At 37.2% G+C, this 23078-nt stretch overlaps 1 protein-coding gene across 3 annotated transcripts in view; it reads right to left on the bottom strand.

Annotated features, from left to right (window-relative positions):
* zbtb47b (zinc finger and BTB domain containing 47b) overlaps window positions 1-23078 on the bottom strand; it is a 135783-nt gene that overhangs the window by 9231 nt on the left and 103474 nt on the right. For all 3 annotated transcript variants that reach the window (XM_039753694.1, XM_039753695.1, XM_039753696.1), the window contains 3 exons: window positions 19011-19158; window positions 11471-11586; window positions 111-255 (listed from right to left, as the gene is read on the bottom strand). In XM_039753694.1, the coding sequence (XP_039609628.1) occupies window positions 111-255; window positions 11471-11586; window positions 19011-19158 (409 nt within the window). The remainder of the gene's footprint in view (window positions 1-110; window positions 256-11470; window positions 11587-19010; window positions 19159-23078) is intronic.

Raw genomic sequence — 23078 nt, 5'->3', positions numbered from 1 at the left:
ACCCCCGTCAAAGCCCTTGAATTATGGGCATTTATTTTTTAAAGAAAATGGCCATAACAACAAAAGTAGCAATCAATAAATACAGCAAAATTGAGGCTAAGAGCTCTCACCAGTGTGTGTCTTCATGTGCTCATCAAAATACTGCTTCATGTTGAAGTCCTTTCCACACCACTGGCACATGAACTGCTTGTGTCCAATGTGAATGCTCATGTGCGAGCGCAGCTGGTATTTGTACTGGAAGCGTTCACTGCAGTTCTGAAAAGTGAAGGGGGAGAATTAATTAGTGACATTTGTAATTCCTGATGGTATACAAATGCAGTCTGGCAGTCAGCATCTGTAATGGCAGAAAACATTTTCAATGACACTAATGCACCAGTCAAGGCTGCTAAAAGAGAATGTTCTGGCTGAGCTAAGTAGCTTTGTGGTATTGTGTGAGATGTACAGTTGTTGTTTAACTAAGAATATGTGTTAATACTTGAATAGCTGGTTTTATAGTAAGCATTCTTGTATAAACACAAGACAATTAGGCTTGCCCACAAATATCCAGGAAAAACAAAAAATCAGATCCCAGAACTCTAGGAATGATGCCTTCATATGCCTTTTTCTATCTAGAATTAAGCAAACATTAAAGTAAGCTAAAAGAACACAGAGAATGTAGGTTGATAGGATTATGGAGGTGACACAATGCTGCAGTGTATGCCTAGTGTTAAAAAAGAAAATGAATAAGACCATTAAAATTACAGTGTTCATAATAATTTCATTCATTTACTTCCATTGCTGGAATTCCCTAAGATTTCATATCATTATCCAAGTCAGGAGTTTATATCTGACCGTAACATCAAATCAAAACAAAATAAACTAACTTGAATGTTGTGTGTGAGTCAGCACATATATACTTGGAGACATTTGTGAGTTCCTATGTTCCTTCTTCACTACTTGGGTCTGCTGATGAATGGCATCTGTTGATACAATCTCTGTGTGGCATCAAATCCAGATTTTCATGTGTAGTTCCTAGCTGATTAAATGAGCCACCCAGCTCCATTCGAAATTCTGACGCCCTCAGCGTGTTTAAGAAGCATTTAAAGACTGTCTAATTGATATTAGCTTTTAGTTTTTTTAGGTTTAACCTAGGAATTGTTACTCGCTTGTATTTTGTTCTGTGCTCTTCACTTATGATGATAAATTTTATACCCTTTGTCCTCCAACATGTCTCCCCAAACAGTCCACCAGACTGATGCTTACTTGATTATGTTGACCTCTTTTGTAAGTCACTTTGTATAAAAGCACCTGTTAAGCAAATAAATGTAAAATAATATCAACCTGTTTATTAATATTTACATAATATTACACATAGTTTAACAACTTTTTCCAAAGCAGGTGTGTCAAAAACAAGTCTGTCCAAGCACAACTCAGAAGAATGTCATCCAATGGCACAGATTTTTCAGAAATTTGGAATGCTTGCCTAGTTTTGTAAATTTTGTTTAAAAAAAAAAAAAAAAAACACACGGGCGGCACGGTGGCACAGTGGTAGCGCTGCTACCTCGCGGTCAGGGTGGCACAGTGGTAGCGCAGTCAGGAGACCCGGGTTCTCCCAGTGTCTGCGTGGGTTTCCTCCGGGCATTCCGGTTTCCTCCCACAGTCCAAAGACATGCAGGTTAGGTGGATTGGCGATTCTAAATTGGCCCTAGCGTGTGCTTGGTGTGTGGGTGTGTTTGTGTGTGTCCTGCGGTGGGTTGGCACCCTGCCCAAGATTGGTTCCTGCCATGTGTTGGCTGGGATTGGCTCCAGCAGACCCCCGTAACCCTGTGCTCGGATTCAGAGGGTTGGAAAATGGATGGATGGATGAATGGAAAAAAAACACACAACATGGTGTGTGCCATGTGGTGAGCCTGTCAACCATTTCTGGAATCTACTGGTAACAGATGTCTAAATAAAAAATTGCACTTTTGGCTTACTAAAAAGTCACCATTTTTAAAGGAAATGGCATAAAAATTGTTTGTTTACATGAAAAATAAACTGAACTCAACAGCACCTTAACTCCACAGTCCTGGATAATACAGTATACCCATCTGTACTTTTTGTTTGTTTTTTTTTTAACAAGATTATTCATCTTTTTTACCATTCATTTTCTACCATTACACACTCCTATATCAAACAACAAATAATGAGGGCATGTGTTTTGCTGAACAGTCAACATGGGTTTTAGTTGAGGGAGACCACTTGTACTATTATACTACAATTGAAAGAATAAGTAAAAACTGAATTTTATCATACAATATTATTATCTCAATTTTCTAAAAACTTTTAATACAGTACTACATGAGAGACTACTGATCAAACTAAAAAAAGCTGGAGTTTGAGTGTGTTGCTCAGTGAAACATTAGCCCAAACACAGACTGCAATGGGTAATTGTGCAAGAAACATTTTCCAAATTAGGTGATGTTTAAAAGTGTGGTCCTTCAGGGGTCAATGTGTGCACTTTTTACATTACATAAACGATCTTGAAAATTTGTGACTAACAAGAGACTAAATTAGGTGGAAAAGCAGATACCCTGAATTATCACAGATGTACCTGAGCAGACTAAGCCTAAGACTAAGCACATGAAGATGCAAATAAATGTGAAATGTTAAAAGTAAGCATTACAAATATTACACATGATCACAGAGATAAATCCTCAAAATACACCTTATGATACAGACTTAGAGGAGTCATAATGGACTAATCACTGTCCCTATCCTGCTAAATGGAGCAATTCAAATATTCTAACAGGATTTGGATATCCACAACATGCTGTGCCAGGCACACTTCCAGGAAGGTTATTCTTCAGCTACACACTGCTCTTGTGAAGCCTCATCTGAAATTCCAATTACAGTACTGGACTCCATTTCACATAAGAGTGTTAAAGACAGTCCAGAAAAGAGCTGCTAGGCTGACTCCAGGGTTGCAAAGTAACATGGGGATGGACTTTTAACGATTGTGTTATGTGTTGTTTTACATGTCATATTCAATATTTCATATATAAAAAGGTACACAAACAACAGTGCAATTCACGAAATATAAAGATTAATTTACCTAATAATACAGTAATACCCAACATTGAATAATGAGGAAGATTAACCTTCTTCTTAAGGCTTTTAAGTTGTGCCAGTTTATAAATTAAGTTCAGACTGAACCAATGAGCATGATCACACATTATTGTTATTTTTTGTCTCTTCCATTCTTATTTTTTATTATTCATATGTGTGTGGAATTTCTCTATATATTGTTTTGTAAATATATCTTAGTATATTGTAAAATTAAAAATTCTTTTCAATTTTTCATTTTTATACTGTTACAATTTTTTGTAAAAGTTAATTATTTAATTACTGTCATTGTCTCTTTTCATTAAATAATCTGGTTTCTGTTACATCTCTCCATCCTGTTTATTTGCATTATGTGTACAGATATGTGACTTATATTGTATCTTATTATTTACAATTTTTACATTGTTTTACTTGTTTCTTTTTTTTCTTGTTTTATTTTTTATGGTAGGAGGGTAAATCAAAAAATAAAGGCAATTTGAAAATCAGGCAGTAACCACAATGGACAGAGGCAGATGCAATACAACCTATTTAGAGTGGGATTTGTTGCTTGTATAATTTAGGTTAGTGTCTTCCTGGAAGATAAACATCTTTCCAAGTTTCATGTGGCTTGCACAGAGGGCAGCAAGACTTTCTCTAGGACTGTTTGGTGCTTTTCTATGTTTACTTTTCTATTCTACTCTCAAATATTTTCCAGGCTGACATGCAGAGGAGCATCCCCATAATTTTATTCTTTCACCAAAACCATCCATCCATTTTCTAACCTGCTTATCCAGTTTGGGGGTGTGGGAAGCTGGTACCTACTGTGATGCTGATGCACTCAGGACAGAAACCAAATCTGAACTAGGTGCTGTGCCATTCCATTGCAGGGCTTACTCACACTCCCAAATACCCTCAGTCACACAGTGCCAGTTCAAAGTATGCAATAAATCTGACCTATACATCTTTGTGATGTGGTGGGCGTATTGCAGGACTATAAAAAAAAGCTTGTGCGGTATTATGCTGTTGCCAAATACACTGCTTAACATGAAAGATAAAATAGACTATGCTGGTTTCATCACACTATAGAAACTCCAAAGTAATGTTGGTTTCCAATTGTTGACAAGTTTTGATAACAAAAGCTGTAGTTTAATTAATCTCTAATGCAATTCGTAGGTGTTACTTTCCCTGACAATTCTTGTTTATATGCTCAGTTTTTCTAATCTAGGTAGCAAAAGACTAAAGTAGTTTTAGAGCTGCCATGGGCATCTTTCTTGCTTCTACATGATCTTCTACTTTGATTTACAGCTATGTGATATTCTTTAATTTCTTCATAATGCATTTTAGTGTGCTTGAGGTACTGTATTTTCAATACCCTTAGCTATGCCAGGAGTGTTCTTTCGACTTCATGATATAGGTTTCTTGGGAGACTTAGTAGCCAACAGTGGTACTTCTCAGAGACAAGTACATTTATTCTCAACTGAAACTCCTTCATCACATATAGCTAGGCTCAATTTAGTTCTTTGTGTGACTTTTAAAGTTAATTAATGGCACTAAAATGTATTTTGCTTAAACATATGTTAAGGTTCTATAGTGTATCACAACTAAATGTAAAAAGGTCTGGGTTTTATAGGCACAGCACTTGTTTTATTTCAGCATCATAAACTTGTACAGAGTGTGCTGGAGACTTTGCCCTGCAAGATAGGAGTCATGACCAATGAATAAGGTGAGAGTCCTATCTTCAGTTCAAAAGCATGATCATGTGTGAATGGGCTTCCTGTTTGTGGACTACTTTTATTTTCTGGAAGTATTTATTTAACAATATTTTAGCAAAAAATTCATGCATTTTTCATGTTATGAGCATACAAATAGATGACTTGGCATGTGAATTATGTGACATAAATAACCTGAGATTTTTCCATGAATGTTTTGATACTGTTCGCTGTTGTGCAATGTTTGGTCATCATAGAATCCTATTCTATTGGAAACACTGTTATGTCACTTTTATTGAAAACATAAGGTTACAGATTTTTCTTGGCCATCGCTTATAAACATGGAGTAAGTGACATATAAAAATATCACTTTTGATTGGAGTATTGCTTCAAAGGTTAGTATGAAACTTTGGAGACATAACCTAAGAGTATGGCGAGTCCCCAGTACTAGATCATTATGTCATCACCATATCATGAAATACCAGTAGGTGTTACATTAAATGAACCACCAAAATCTTTGAATTATCATGCAATAAGAGGTTTTATTTATTCTGCGACACTGCTTGACTCCCTCTAGTATCATATCTCTTAAAAAGACAAACCATCATGTTCTTTACAGGGTGGTATTTAGTTAAAAACATGTTTTTTTTAATTCTTCCAGGCCATATTGTATTATCCTTTTTCCAAAAAAGGCAGGGCACATACTAAAGACAAATTGCCTTACAGTTAATTTAATAAGATATTTAAATTAAACAGAAAAAAAAATCAAAACTAATACTAATGAAAATAAATATACTATGGAAAAGAGAACAGAAGCACAGCAAAAAATGCTAACTAATGAGTCTTTTAGAATCCCCTCAGGTAACTGCATCCATAATGGGCACATGGACACAGTGCCTGTAAGTACTAATTCAGAATGAGAGCACCACCCAGTATAATGCTGCCTTAACTGGGGCTGGGAATAAAAAAAAAAAAAAACCTATGGCAATGGAAGGGCACGAATGTAGTCCTGAGTGTATGGTATTGTTCGTTATGTCTAAATCTCTCTTACTGAAGATATTAGGAGTCAACTGCACTGAAATGGCTTAATGTGAGTTAAAATATTTCCAAAGAAAGCAACTAAACCAGAAATATGTATATCCTTATTTGTAAGTAGTAGTTGCTGCTGTACTGCTCCATCATTGATGCCACCTTCCTGAAAATTCAGTCATGAATATTGACTTTAGCTGTGGCGAAAGAGGCTGGATGATCCCAAGAAGTTATTTTCAGGTTTCTTTATGGCTTCATGTAGAATTATATTCCATATTTTTGTCAGTAGTGGATCAATTCTTGAAAGAATGAGCACTGCTCAATTGCACTTTTTTGGCTATTTGTTGAGAACACCAGAGCCTTGAAAAAGGTATTTTCCTTAGTAACAGACTTTCACAAATGTGTTTTCACAACTTCCTCCTGACAGTAAGGGCCTACATTTATACTGGGGAAGGCTGGCATAAATAAGGCCTGATTTTTAACCACTCAAACAGCTAAACTACAAGTAGTGAATCTCTTTAATTGGGCTGAGCAACAAACATATAAGAAATGTAAAATAAAGCAATGAATGGTGTGCTGTTACTCCCAGACACTTACCTACACCCTATACTCAAACCCAGAAAAATATGTGATCAAACGGTAAACAGTTACACTCAATTTACATTTTTATGTTAAGCAAACATTTGCTTTCATATACTTTGCATATTTTGAATTTTGCAGAATAATTTTAGTACTTCAAAGTTAGCATAATTTGTTTTTATCCATTTGTTTTCATGGTATACTTTTGTTTGCCTAAGACATAATAATATAACTCCTTGATGTAAAAACATTGATAAGGAAAAGCATTTTATTGCCTTTGGCCTTAGAAGTTTCCTTTAAAGCAGTAATATAATTTAAATCTTTGATGAAAGGAAACTGTCTTTTATGATGCATCAACCCTTTGATTTGTCAGTCTTTATTCTCATAACTTCAGGAAGGTGACAGCATTATGATTCTTACTGTTTCACATACAAAGGTAGATAACTAACTGTTTAGCTACTCAAACTGCTTCCCTATAAACATTCAGATTTTAGATGTGTAGGAGGAGAACGGGTATCTTGGCCATGGAAGAGCACCAGTTATTACCCAGACAGGAGGCCCTAGAGGAATGATGGATGGATTGGCCGAGCAGGCATAAAGATAAATCTTTGCCCAGCCGGTACAAAATAATGGCTGGACAAGTGGAAGCCGGAACCTGGGAGTGGTTACATCCACCATGAGCTAGGTTGCAATGGTATGAGAACCCAGTCGGGATACCTGCAGGGGTACTAGGGAAATGGAGTCAGGAAGTGCAGCTCTGTAGGGATCCCTTGGGATCGGTTAGAAGGCGCTGTTGGGGGAGGACTACCCTACTCTGTCTATGGCCCAGAAGTGCTTTCTATAGGAGACAGAATGGCACTGGAAGCATTCCTGAGTCTGGCATAAAAGGATGGCCACTGTCAAACATAGGTGAGTCAGAGTTGGGAGGCAGGAGGCAAAACTCGGAGGAGGAGAGGAGGAGGAAGAACTGATGATTTATTTGTGTTATATTTTGAGGCTTACTACTAAGATGTTTGTGAAGAAGTTCCTTGTGAGAGAATAAATAGCCTTTATTTTATTCATATAATGTGTGGTGTACAGTAATCTCTCCTCGATCGTGGGGGTTGCGTTGCAGAACCCCCCGCGATAGGTGAAAATCCGCGAAGTAGAAACCATATGTTTGTATGGTTATTTTTATATATTTAAAGCCCTTATAAACTCTCCCACACTGTTAACATTATTAGAGCCCTCTAGACATGAAATAACACCCTTTAGTCAAAAGTTTAAACTGTGCTCCATGACAAGACAGTGATGACAGTTCTTTCTCACAATTAAAAGAATGCCAACATATCTTCCTCTTCAAAGAATGCGTGTCAGGAGCAGAGAATGTCAGAGAGAGAGAGAGAGAGAGAGAGAGCGCGACAGAAAAGCAAACAATCAAAAAATCAATACGTGCTTTTGGGCTTTTAAGTATGCTGAAGCACCGCGATAAAGCGGCATTTTTTAGATGAGCGTCCGTATCGTCTAGGCAAACAGCCTCTGTGCAAACAGTCCCTCTGCTCACACCCCCTCCATCAGGCGCAGAGAATGTCAGAGAGAGTGAGAGAGACAGAGAATAGCAAACAATCAAGCACCGCGCAGGAAGCATATCGTATATCATTGAGGAGTTTTATTTAATACGTAATACACGCTCTGATTGGGTAGCTTCTAAGCCATCCGCCAATAGCGTCCCTTGTATGAAATCAACTGGGCAAACAAACTGAGGAAGCATGTACCATAAATTAAAAGACCCATTGTCTGCAGAAATCCGCGAACCAGCGAAAAATCCATGATATATATTTAGATATGCTTAGATTTAAAATCCGCGATGGAGTGAAGCCGCGAAAGTCGAAGCGCGATATGGCGAGGGATCACTGTATTGCAGTGTTTGTGGTTGCTGCCCCTTGTGGTTACAAAAGGAATTTTGAGATAGAATCTGACAGTGCAACAACATACTGTTACTTCTGGCACTTTGCAAATAAATCTGACCCCAAGTTTGTGTCATAATCTCTTCCTTTAAAGAGTCCCTTATTTACTGGGGATTCAACTGTTTTTTTTATCTGCAATATAATAAAACACTAAGCTCTGTGTGTCCAATCCCTCAGAGCAATCTGATTGGTCAGTTTGACTTTGGTGTGATTGAACAGTTTGGCTTTTGTGACGTGACCAAAGAGGAAGTGTGAGACGCAAGAAGAAGAGTAAAGGTGTACACAGTGATACTTGCCTTCAAACATCCATCCATTATCCAACCCGCTACAGTGGGATGCAAAAGTTTGGGCAACCTTGTTAATAGTCATTATTTTCCTGTATAAAGCGTTGGTTGTTACGATAAAAAATGTGTTAAATATATCATATAGGAGACACACACAGTGATATTTGAGAAGTGAAATGAAGTTTATTGGATTTACAGAAAGTGTGCAATAATTGTTCAAACAAAATCAGGCAGGTGCATAAATTTGGGCACCACAAAAAAGAAATGAAATCAATATTTAGTAGATCCGCCTTTTGCAGAAATTACAGCCTCTAAACGCTTCCTGTAGGTTCCAATGAGAGTCTGGATTGTGGTTGAAGGTATTTTGGACCATTCCTCTTTACAAAACATCTCTAGTTCATTCAGGTTTGATGGCTTCCGAGCATGGACAGCTCTCTTTAACTCACACCACAGATTTTCAATTATATTCAGGTCTGGGGACTGAGATGGCCATTTCAGAACGTTGTACTTGTTCCTCTGCATGATTGCCTTAGCGGATTTTGAGCAGTGTTTGGTCGTTGTCTTGTTGAAAGATCCAGCCCGCGCAGCTTCAGCTTTGTCACTGATTCCTGGACATTGGTCTCCAGAATCTGCTGATACTGAGTGGAATCCATGCGTCCCTCAACTTTGACAAGATTCCCAGTCCCTGCACTGGCCACACAGCCCCACAGCATGATGGAACCACCACCATATTTTACTGTAGGTAGCAGGTGTTTTTCTTGGAATGCTGTGTTCTTTTTCCTCCATGCATAACGCCCTTGTTATGCCCAAATAACTCAATTTTAGTTTCATCAGTCCACAGCACCTTATTCCAAAATGAAGCTGGCTTGTCCAAATGTGCTTGAGCATACCTCAAGCGGCTCTGTTTGTGCTGTGGGTGGAGAAAAGGCTTCCTCTGCATCACTCTCGCATACAGCATCTCCTTGTGTAAAGTGCGCCGAATGCTTGAATGATGCACAGTGACTCCATCTGCTGCAAGATGATGATGTAGGTCTTTGGTGCTGGTCTGTGGGTTGACTGTTCTTACCATTCGTCGCTTCTGTCTAACTGAAATCTTTCTTGGTCTGCCACTTCGAGCCTTAACTTGAACTGAGCCTGTGGTCTTCCATTTCCTCAATATGTTCCTAACTGTGGAAACAGACAGCTTAAATCTCTGGGACAGCTTTCTGTATCCTTCCCCTAAACCATGATGGTGAACAATCTTTGTCTTCAGGTCATTTTAGAGTTGTTTTGTGACCCCCATGTTGCTACTCTTCAGAGAAAATTAAAGGAGGAGGGAAACTTACAATTGACCCCCTTAAATACTCTTTCTCATTATAGGATTCACCTGTGTATGTAGGTCAGGGGTCACTGAGCTTATCAAGCCAATTTGAGTTCCAATAATTAGTTCTAAAAGTTTTGGAATCAATAAAATGACAACGGTGCCCAAATTTATGCACCTGCCTGATTTTGTTTGAACAATTATTGCACACTTTCTGTAAATCCAATAAACTTCATTTCACTTCTCAAATATCACTGTGTGTGTCTCCTATATGATATATTTAACTGACATTTTTTATCGTAACAACCAACGATTTATACAGGAAAATAATGACTATTAACAAGGTTGCCCAAACGTTTGCATCCCACTGTATATCTTAACTACAGGGTCACAGGGGTCTGCTGGGGCCAATCCCAGCCAACACATGAAAAGTATAAAACTGGACAGAAGGCAAGAAAGGTACCTTGAAAATAATGACAGAGTATAAAAAGCAGACTTTAGGGAAATGCCCTCAAGAGACAAAGCGCTAGTCAAGAGACATTTACACACACACAGACACAGAGAAAATGCACTGAAGGTAGACATAAGGCAAGAGATAGAATAACTTAAAAATATACAGCATGCTATCACCTGTCTTCATTGGGTATCATGGCTAGCTATTAATAAATCTGCAAAAATTCCTAAAATTCATTATGTCAGTCAGGAGTAGCGAGTGTTGTTTAAAGAGGGGCAAAAATGAATTTGAACAATTTTAGTACCAGGCTGCCACAAAACAAAATGTGTAAAAACTGAGGGGTAATGAATACTTTCTGAAGGCCCAGCATATGTGACACGACTTAATAATGCAAGTGGAAAAATTACAGCATGCAAGAATTACATGTAAAAATAACCTTACTTTAAAAAATAATCTGTCTAATCAGGGTTTTGTGGGGGATGAAGCTTATCCAAACAGGACTGGACACATGGCAGTAGACAGTCCATTGAAGGGCCCATTCATTCACTCACAATGGAGTCAACTTGGAGTTAAGAGATAAGCAAACCTAACATTCATGTCGCTGGGAATATGGGAGGAAAACTGCACAACCTGGAGAAAAACCCATGCACACATAGGGAGAATGTTCAAATTCCTCACATAGAATTACTAGTAGCTGGGTCCATGAGGCAGCACCACTGCACCATTCATTAATTAAATTAGCCTTCAGGTTTATAAACATTAATTAATGCATTATGTAGTTTGAAACAGCACCTCTACTGAACAACGAAATGTCATAATGAATAAGTTAATCTGATTGGTCACTTCTGTATATGACACATGACCTCATTTGAAATTATGTCAACATGTCATGTCCCCTTACATGTGATTCCCAATTTACCATGATGTCATTAAGGAAGAGTAATAAAACAAAATGATTAAAAAGATAGCAAATAACTGACCATTTCAAGCACTATTTAAATTTTACTATTACACTTTGTTTCACTGAGGCTGATCAGTTTTACTCTTGCTAGTCTTGCCTTCTGTTCTAAATGTATGAATAATGCATTCAGGAACATAAAACTTACCTCACATTTAAAAGGCTTCTCTCCAGAGTGCTGAAGTGAGTGAACCTTCAAAGACATACTGCGCTTAAAGGACTTCCCACATGTTTCACAAGTAAATGGCATGTCCTTTGTGTGAGCTGGGAAAAGAGGACAACACAACAAAGCATGGGTGTAACTGAAATGCAGTGATTCATATTTGAAGTTCTACTCAAAGAAGGGTCACATTTAAAGGAGTTCATTTAAGGGAGCAGATTCATTCACAGTAACTTTGACTGGGTTTAGTATTCCAGTAACATCTTTTATATTATATGCACAGCACTCAGCTCATGCAGAACAAGAATTTGCCTGATTTACTAACATAACATGCTATATACAGAAGAGGTGAAGAGACTTGAAATAGTACATTTCAGCCTACTGAAACAAGTACAGATGAATACAAAGACAAAACGCACGGATTAGATATTTCTGTGGAGGTTTAAATAATAATAAATTATTAGTTAAACAATCACTCTTTGTTAACAACATGGTATAAATAAAACACCTGACCCTCTTCTGCTAAAAATGGATGCCACAACTACTTTCTTCTTACTGAATTTAAATGAAAACTCAAAATATTTTTCATCACCACAAGGACATGCAGCTTTGGTTAATTAGTGACTATTAACCAGCCCAGTGTGAGTAGTTTTTTCTCTACAGTTGCACCATGACCCAGGGCGGAATACTGTCTTGGATTCAGTGCTGCCGGAAAGAGCAATGACATCTTACAAGCTTGCATTAGAATAAGTGGATAAAGATGATGAACAAGTAAAAATATATAAGTGGGACAACCTATAGCAATGCCACAAAGTCATGTGAAAAACATCTTACATATTAAACAAAAACTTTAGAGTCCCTCAAACACAGCCCCCTAAAACGTGCAACGTGTAAATGTGTACATGAAGGCAAGAGGAACCAGAAGAAAGTCCTCCATGATGGCATCTAAGGTATTAATGGAATACTTCACCCAAAAATTTAACTTTCTATTATGTTATTTACACTGTATACTTTCAGTAGTGTTTGACAAGAAAAAAAAAATAATCTCATGTTTTAATGAAAGAGGACAGAATTTTTTTTTTTTTTTTACAATTCAAACATCTGTGCTACAGAATATGTTACAGAGCACTCGCAATAGTGCATAAACTGTGCCTTAACAAACCATCATCTGGTGATCCATTATTGAAATCAATTAAACTCATTGTGTTTTGGACCCTGCATCAACAGCATTGAGTAGAAGGGAAAAATCAAGTTATTATGAGCAAAGACCCCTTGTATGGTGTGATATGTTGCATATAAGTTGATAAATATTGTGCATATCTTTATTTGTAAGCTAGACAAAGCAAATGTAATATTATTGTTTCAGGAGGCATGTTTTACTTCACTGTGCTTTAATGTTTACCTAACCAACCTCCCCAAGTTTTTAGGACTGACTCATGATTTAGAATTTATGGTTTGGGGGATGGACCATCTGACCAGCTTGGCAAGGACGGTTGTGTTTGGACTCCAGAGCACACAGGAAATCCAGCACAGGAAGGCTAAACTGACTAAACAAAGCAACTGGGGGATGAGTTGTATTTGAGCACTTTACCTCTCTCTCATGATCTGGCCATTAAGAGAACACCATGATGAAGACAACTCTACCTTGGCAGCCACATTGAGACAGGTATTTAGCCTGTTTCAATACTGCATTAAAAGGCCATGTGGTAGCAAAGCAAGCTAGACTCAGGCTAAGGATATGGTGCCAATATTCACATAGTATTCTGTTTCCTCAATATTTTGGGGCATTTTATCAATGATATACAATTAAATGTGTAACTTAACTCCTGCCTGTTTATTTACTCTGTGGTTACAGATGTAGCTGGAAAGGATGCAGTGGGATGAAATGGTAAAGCACCTGATCACAGAGTGGTACGTATATGGAATTGTAGCCATTTCATTAAGGTCTACACAATAAAAAGCATAAAGGGGTCAATAGAGTCACCATAGGAAATTTCGTGATAATACACCCTCATATATTAAAAACTAGCAAAATACCCGCGCTTCGCAGCGGAGAAGTAGTATGTTAAAGAAGTTATGAAAAAGAAACATTTTAAAAATAATGTAACATGATTGTCAATGTAATTGTTTTGTGACTGTTATGAGTGTTGCTGTCATCAAGGATTTGATTATCATTATTTCTTTCAATCAGGTTCGTATTTGGAGAATGTGTTGTGTTCAAATTATATTCCGTGTTTGTCAACCGTTGTAAAGATAACAGGTTTCATTCATCGAAGTGTTCACTACCCAAATCGGTACTCGTGAATCTAAGATGTTTAACAGGCATTCCCAGTATTAAGTTGTGGATTTGCCTGCGAATATTTAGCGGCAGCGTGTCTATGAACTCAATTTAAACTTAAGCTTTACACCTTCTTTTCCTATTGATATGTCTATAAAGGCTTGTTCAGATTCAGAGGGTTGTTCCTTTCTTACTGCATCAATAAACAGCTCGTCTTCCTCTTTATCTGAGACAGCACACACTGCATGCACGGATTTAACTTTCCTAGTCCTGCAAACTTTAGCAAAGTGGTTCAGTTTACCACATTTTTTATGCTGTCTTTACCTGGACATTGACTTTTTCCACCGTGTGCTTTGTTTCCGCAGTACCTGCATTTATGAATATGCTTGTATGCGTCACACACTTCATATTCTTTTTCTGCCTTCTCAATTGTGTAATACGTTTTTTGTTCAGCGCTCTTTGGAGTTCTTGCTTTTTGTGTGCGTACTGCGTTCACAGTCAGTTCATGTGAGCCGCTCGGAATACATGCATCGAAGGTTCTCAGCTGTGGTTGTGCTCTGTCATGCGATCTTGCGATATCCACGGCTTTATTTAATGTTAGCTCAGACCCGGCACTTAAATGTTTCTCTCGCACTTTCGCTGAGTTTGTGCCAAACACTATTCTATCCCTGACCATCTCATCTTCTCTTGCATAAGCACAATTTTAACTCTGTTACAAAGCGATCAAAAGTCTCGTTTATACCTTGCATCTTTTCACTAAACTTGTATCTCGCGAAAATCGTATTCGTCTTAGGCATGACAAACGCCTCGTAGCGGCAGAGTGTCTATTGGATTGCTGGTGACAGACGGCCTTATATGGGCAGGCACTCAATTACGTGGGAGGCATGGGTATGGGGGACACAATATAGGCAGGCAGCCAACTACGTGGGAGGCGTGGTGATGGGTGACGCAACTCCGCCTCACACGGTGATCGAGCTGCAGGCTATGGCCGTAAATATGTACGTATGTAAGATTCAGTTATGACCGTTACGCGTAGAATTTTGAAATGAAACCTGCTTAACTTTCGTAAGTAAGTTGTAAGGAATGAGCCTGCCAAATTTCAGTCTTCTACCTACACGGGAAGTTGGAGAATTAGTGATGAGTCAGTGAGTCAGTCAGTCAGTGAGGGCTTTGCCTTTTATTAGTATAGATCAGAGTGACAAATTTAATTTGTGGAGTTATTATTTTTACATAGAAACAGATCATTTTTATTTTTAAATAGAAACAGATAATCTTGCAGCTGTCCTGCAAAATATTTACTTAATTTTGACTGATCAAGCTTCACAAATGGAAGCAGCATATGGGAGATGGAATCTGTGGGCTATCAGAAATTCATGTTTCTTGAAGGGATATGGGGCAATGTTAAATTTATGGGGAATTTAAACACACAGAAATACATGAAAGTATTCATTCATATAAATGTCCGCAGGTGAGATAAAATATAACACGATTAAATTCTCCTTGTGAATCAAGTGATACTGCGCCTCATACACCATAGTCATGTCTGTGCTCATGTTTTGGTCTCCACCTTACCAAAACAACCAAGTCAATACTAAATGCCTCCTGAATAATGCACATTTTATTCAAGATTGTACTGAGCTGCTTATATTGCATTTACGCTTTATAAGGTACTGTATGTTCTACATGGTACTGTAAGGATTCATTTCTGTACTTTATTTTTTCAGTTTCCTTACATTAATTGTTCCACAATTGTTGGAGAATCAATTATGTTATTTGATTAGCTAACTAATATAAGTGCATTGATTTATTTAAAATAGATAAAGTTGTTGAATGAACTTGTGATTCACTGATTACAATAGTCAACCAAAATGTTTGAAAGAAAAAAACACAGCAATATCAACATCAATCAAAAAGAATGATCCTCTTCATCAGGACATTAGATTCTTCTGACATTAATAAGAAAAACTGATGTAACAAAGTAAAACACAAAAGCCTTAAGTATTTCCTGAAGCTTAACTGTCTAGCCTGAGCATGTCTGAACATATAAAATCAAAGCCACTTTCCCGCACTCAATAGCTAAAGCAGGATCTGGAATGATCACATTAAAAGCACAGCTTTCACTCAAACCATGGATACATGGCAAGAGTTCAAAATTTTTCTTTATCAACAGTAAAAATCAAACTTCAGAATGTTTGAGCAATTTTGTAAGAATAGACATAAGCCAAAAACATTGTATTCTAGAAAAGTGATAGCTATGCCACTATCAAGTACTCATTAAAAGGTGCTGAGTACTATGTGAATCACTTATTTTCTTTTTTAATTGTAGAAATTTGTTTTCACTTACACATTATACAGCCTTTTGTGCTGAATAATGTCAAAATATCCATGCAAAAAACTCCAGGTTGGAATGAACACTTTATGTAGCCAGTACCTTTATAATATAGGCATCTTGCCTCTTCTGGCACAAAACATTAAACCTAACAGGAGCCTTAAAATTCAGTGAAGTCAGTCACCTGAACTGTTGGTATATGAACGAAGTTTAACAAAAACAGCTAGGTCTTCTAAAATTGACCTTAGAACTAAACTGGAAAGTAGAAATAGCACCCCTATGTTATGGGACAGCCAGGGTTTCAACCCTAGGTCAAGTCTATTTTCACTTATTTCTTTTGTTCACCTTTGAATTGTCAGTCAGTCAGTCATTTTCCAACCCGCTATATAATAACACAGGGTCACGGGGGTCTGCTGGAGTCAATCCCAGCCAGCACAGGGTGCAAGACAGGAACAAATCCCTGGGCAGGGTGCCAGCCCACCGCAGGGCACACACACACACACACACACACACATCCACACACCAAGCACACACTAGGGACAATTTAGGATCGCCAATGCACCTAAACCTGCATGTCTTTGGACTGTGGGAGGAAACCAGAGCACCCGGAGGAAACCCATGCAGACACGGGGAGAACATGCAAACTCCACACAGGAAGGACCCGGGAAGCGAACCCAGGTCTCCTTACTGAGAAGCAGCAGTGCTACCACTGCGCCACCGTCCCTCTTTTGAATATAATTGTAAAAATGTTTGTGTTATATGGCTTCCTCTTAATGAATACTACTTTGTTTATTTGTTATGTTTTATTGCATCATGTTGTTTGTTTATCTATTGGTTCTTGTTAATTTCTTTGTCTTCTTCATGTCGAGCCTAAACAGACAGATCCATCAAAGCAACAGCTGTGGGACCAACCCTAGACCTTTAAAAGCCCACAGCCACAATCAGTTATCTACTCATGTCTTTAGGTTCACATTTTGGAAATTGCAAGAGCATTTGTTTTCTGAAATTTTGGTTGGGAATGTAGCTTGTTAAATGTTAAAGATTTACTGGATTTTAAACCAGATTTGATTGCTTGGTTTTCCTTTTAGGTATAACCATTTTTGCCTCTGTTACACCTTATGCTAGGAAAGGCTGACTGAGAAATGGGGATGTCCCGAAGAGGAAAAATTAACCAAAGCCAAAATCAAAACCACAGATCTGTCCGATTTGTAATAAAGAGAAGTGAAGCAAAGGTCAGGAACCAGAAATGCTTATAAACTACACTTACTCATCAGAGATTGTTTTTAAGGATATCTGCAAACTCATAAAAACATGTTAATTACGTTGCTTCCACAGATGTATTATGTACTGTATCACCTTACACTGCAACATCACATCACTAAAAATGGTGCTGCTCCATAAAACACGCAATGACGAAGAAAATTGCACAAATTACTTTTTTAATATCTATGATCAAAAATAATAATAGAAAAAAGTAAAAACAAATATGATGAGTGCCTCAAAAACATTAATAGGAAAGCAGTTTTTAAAATACAGAATCATAACAGCATTCTTTTCTGCTTTTGCTCTTGTTCTGTATTTTCTTGTAATTTTTTAAAAATAAATCTATAGATATAACAAGGTAACGTTTTTTGTTTTCATAGGCCAGAGGTTTTTCCAGCTTTATCTCTCTCCTTTGTAAATATTTTGATTATAAAAGCCTACGCAGGCCATAAGCCTTCTTCTTGAGTTTGGGCTACTCTGCTTGGAAGTGGTAAGTCCTGAACTATTTGTAAAATACAGGTATAGTTTTTGATTTTGATGTTTGTCACACTTTTGGATATTGTGAACAGGCAGGATTACAACACCCTATAATGCAACTGCAACATCTTGTTTTAACAGATTATGATCTATGACTTTTAAAAATGTATTGTGCAAACCTCTGCAGGACACCTGGTAAGCTATTTGTTGTTTATTGGGTTTAGAGACGCAAGTAGTTTGAATCTGATGTTTATGTTTGTATATAACACACTTTGACAAAGGTTTAAACTTAATGTTGCTTTATCACAAAGCCATTTCGTTATTTCTCTGGGTGTTGGCAGTTTAGTTTACTGTGTCATTCATTTCCATAGGAAATCCTTCCCAAGACTCCTCAGAGTGCGCTCATTTGTAATATCATCTCGGTGATGTTATAAAGCTCATTTCATACACTGCCAGGGTATCCACAGTTAACAGACAAACTTTTAATTGCTGTCCGATATATATCAATTTCCTGTTTAATTACTGTTTGCTCTTGTTTTTTCTGAGCTCAAAAATTTTAATCTCAGTTTGGATACAGGTGAAAGTACATTTTGACTGCTGGCTTTCATCTTGACCTGTTTTCTGGCCCTCACATCTTCCAGTCATTTTAGTTTTTTCTCTTACTGTCTTGCAAATCACTAAATAACCATTTGATGATGCACCGCCAACATAAGCACCTACTTATTTTAACTAATCCCTAATATGTACATCACCACAGGACTGAAGAAAAATGAGACTTAAGGAACAAAATAAAGAGCTGAAACAATGTGCCAAAGCAAAGTCAAAATGTAAATGAAGTTAGATAACATGAAATGACAATTACTTTGGCTTTTTTCAGGGGTCAGATCAACTGACAATTTTGCTATTGTGGAGACCCACTTTAGTAGCACGGTAAAACAAGCCTTGATGATCTTATCCAAAACGTTACATAACTAAGTCCATATGACATGATCATGTCCTCATAATATCACCAGGAACAATGAACGATTGTAAGCCAAAACATTACATAAATGCAAATCAAAGAAGAGGATTAAAACCACACACAATGTCCTCAGCCAGCTGACAAACCTGACAACACAATATTAAAACAGAAGCTATGAGTGGCCAACATGACTCACACAATTACAAAAATGTGTACTTACCAACCATATGTTTTCTGACATGTGCCATTGTGTAGAACTTCTTTTCACAAATTTCACATGAGAATTTCTTTTCTGCATAGCCATGGACAATTTTGTTGTGTTCATGTAGAGACCAGAGCTTCTTGAACACCTTCCCACAGGTGACACACTGAAAAGTTACGCATAATGATTTATTATTTAAAAGAATTAAGAACATAGATTTTTAATTCTTTACATTAAACGATTATTTAATTTATTTAAAATTCAATTTTCTGTACCAAATTCACTCTCTGAAACTGGCAAGCAGACTGGTGACACAGCTCATGTTGGGTATGATACAAAAGTTAAGAATTACTGTACTTTGTATACAATGTTGAAGCTGTACTTTCATCATTGAGCAGAAAGCTAAAAGGGTTCAACCACTGTCTGGGTTGAGTTTTCAACTCCTCCCATAGACTTGCAGTTAGTGTATGTAGACTGGTGACTCTAAAATAACCCTGTATCAACAAGCAAAGTTGTGTGTACTCTGTTCTTACTTAGAATAAGCTCCAGCCTTCACAGCTTTAAACAAAAATAGTACCTTCTATCAGTGATTTAGCACTCACTTCCACCCTTCAGAAAAATAGCCTTGGGTTTGTATACTCAAAGCCATCTTTGCAAGAGATTCTGCAGAAACTCTGGTGTCTTCCCATGTCTTACAATATGCTGTGATGTAGATTTGGTACTCTCCACTGATCCACCGTGTGTGTGCAGGTGTGTGAGAATGACCGTGACCTCTGAAGGACATGAACTCTGTGATATCATAACATGTTTTACTTGTGTATTTTGGTCATTGTATTCTTTATTATTATACTTTTTATATTATTATTATGTTTCTGAAATTTTATTTTACTTTTGATTCATTTTGGAAATTTTTCTTTTCCATTTTGTTTTTTTTTGTTTTACGCAACACAATACGTGATCTCAGTTGTTACATTGTGAAAGTATAAATACGGCAGCAACGTCAATATGCGTTATCCCTCAGTAAATAATTTTAAGTAGACACTAATGCTAGATTTGATTTCTCCTTTTCTTTTGATTTTCAATTCTCATCTCATTCTTTTGCTCTTGGTTGCCGATATTTATCAATCTCCCTGTTGTGACTCATTGCTCAGTCTCATTGTCACCTCACAATAATCCTCAGAAGTTTATGTCCCTTAACACAACCTTTTAAAAGAAACAACAGTGAACTTAACACATACTAATAATTTAAGAATGATCTGCAGTAGGATTTTGTTTCCTAGTGGGTCACAAACACGGCAGAGAGTTAAATGTCATGTCGATCTCCAGAGCAGATAGTCCTCTGTCTGTGCACTAATGTAGACTAATTTTTTTTCATTTTTGACTCTGCCCAACTCTACCACATTCACATCATAATCAAATCCTTCCGTGGTTTGAACTTGAGGCATGTTGCCTGTCTCAATATACTGAAGGAAGACATCATGAAATGATTAAAAAAAACTTTAGCTAAAAAATGCACTGTATTGTGAAATTTAGGATTCAAGGCAAAATTCTTGCACCAAAGAGTGTTTATGTCCAGTCACTATTCAGGGAGTGGTGGTCAACTCCTACAAGTACTTGGGAGTCCACATTAATGACAGGTTAGACTGATCTCGGAAGACAGAAAAACTATATAAGAAAGGGCAGAACAGACTCCTCTTTGGGAGACATCGTTCCTTTTAATGTGGGAAGTGACATCCTTCACATCTTCTACAGTATAACTCAGTGATGGCCAGTGCGATTTTCTGTGTTGTTTTGTGCTGAGCTGGTAACATCACTTCAGGCAAGGCCCACCAAATCAACAAGCAAATTTAAAGGGACAGGCTCAGTTATGGGCCACATCTGGACACTTGGGAGGTTGTAGCAGATGAGAGAATTAAAACAAAACTGAGTGCCATTATGATCAATACTACACATCCTCTCTCTGACATACTGAAACTGAGGACTTTCAGTCAACAAACCACTCAACAGACGTGTGTCAAGAAATGCTACGGAGGCTCCTTAAAACCAAAAGCAATACGCCTGCATAAGGTTTCACTGGTACTGGGACTACCAAGTCAGATATATTCTTTTTTTTTTTTTTTTTTTAAATAAATTTTTCTTCCTTTTCTGGTGTGTGTTCAGACCATACTTTGGGGATAAATAAAAAAATATTATATATATTTATATACATACACACTTATCTATTTTTATATTTATTTAAACAGCCTCTGTAAAACATTCTCCCTCAGGTAGAAACAAAGCTTTATATATCCATTATTTTTACTTGCTGTTCTAAACCAGCTTGCTTTTATTCGCATACACTGAAATGAATACAGGAACAACAATTAATAGGAACAAACAAAAAAAATTACATTTTAGCACTTTTTAAAAATAGATTTATTAGTGATACTTGGTGCCTGTTACGGTCCCAAGAAAATCAAAATGGTATGATCAAGAGATGGCACCAAATGGGACAGATAACGATCAGAAACTCTTACAACAGAAGACAGGAGAAGATTAGCTTTCCATCCAGATCAATGTACCAAAGATATCCTGAGTGAAACTGGTAAAACTGGGAATAAACTGTGTGATTTGTACCATAATTACAGCAAAATCACTGGTAAATCTTGGCAACAGACCGATTTGCAGTCCCTGGGTGATTTTCTGAGTTGGCCCAAATTTTGCTCTCATTGAGTCATTTCACATGCAGCATGAGAGCTGTTGTGATGCCCAATTGCATCTTATGATTAGGCTGTTGTACATTCAGAAGAATTTCTCATTTCAGAAATTTTACTCAGCTATCTTGTAGTGTGAGCAATCCCATTACCCAATTTTCTGATGTCGCCATCAGATTTCTCAAAATTTATCAGGCAGCCATGGCATCAATACAAACAGTAGACATGGCGTAAAAATAAAAATTTTTTGTGGACGCAGAGCATGGATGCCAAGTTAACCAAGCTCTATTAGCAAATGTAATGATGAATTTACTTTGAAAAGAACAATTTTAAAAGCAGTGAGTAATGACCATCATTGTATTTAAGTATGTATATTTCAAAAACCTAACATGATAAATTTAAATGGCTACTGATAACAGTATTTTACGAAACATTTACCGGAAGATCAAGAAAGAAACAGACACAATGGTAAACTAAATAAATTATATATTGTCAATTCTCTCTGTTAATAGATAGACTGTATTATCCGCACCTTCTCATCCATCCATGTGTTCAGTTACTCCTTTTTCTCTTCTTTGTACTTTCAGATCACATTACAAAAAGTCAGCAATACAGCTCTAGTCTTTGTTGAGTTTCAAAAGCCTGTGGACATACTGATTTTTTGAATAGTAACAGTTCATTTTCCACAGTAATACGTCAGCCTTTGCTCTATGGATGGGTGGAGTTTGGCGGTGGTGTTACACAATAAGGTAGGAGCCGAGTAGACAGCTCCATTGATGTCACCAGAAAGTGCTCTGCTTGCAGTGTTTAGAAGCTGAAGCTAAAGCTGCAGGGAGGCTGCTTCTAAGGTCTCTAGTAATCCAGACGCTTCAGGTTCATGGTTGACCACAGGCAGTTACCACAGTGTAAACCTTGAAACTGAGATGGGTGTGGTGTGAGCTTATGATCATATAAAATACCATATTATTTCCTGAACATGTGTTCATACCTGGCCATAACAAAGAATTATATAAACAAGAAAATGCCCTAGAATCCTTGACAAAGACATCTGGCTTTTGCTTGTTCATAGTACAAATGATTTTTGATCAAGTAAGTATAAAAGAACCCAACAGACCTCTGTGCTGTCCCAGTTGCTAGTTTCAACTGTTTTTATCCGAGCGTGATAGCCACTTTTAAATATAAAAGCTAACATCCCTATTGAATGCCATACTTTCTTCATCTGGGAGAGTGAATTAAACTTTGTCAATTGTGCAGCTGTTCTTTTAAAACACAACTCCAGGGCTGTGTGCACTGTACTGGATATAGAATGTTGGTTATATACCATTTATAGTACTCATTGCACAAAAAATAGAATGTGATTTTAAACTATGCTTCCTTCAAATAACATTTGATT

Source organism: Polypterus senegalus, chromosome 5 (genome assembly GCF_016835505.1).
Source record: "Polypterus senegalus isolate Bchr_013 chromosome 5, ASM1683550v1, whole genome shotgun sequence".
NCBI classification, from domain to species: domain Eukaryota; kingdom Metazoa; phylum Chordata; class Cladistia; order Polypteriformes; family Polypteridae; genus Polypterus; species Polypterus senegalus.
This window is presented reverse-complemented; position numbering and strand designations above follow the sequence as displayed.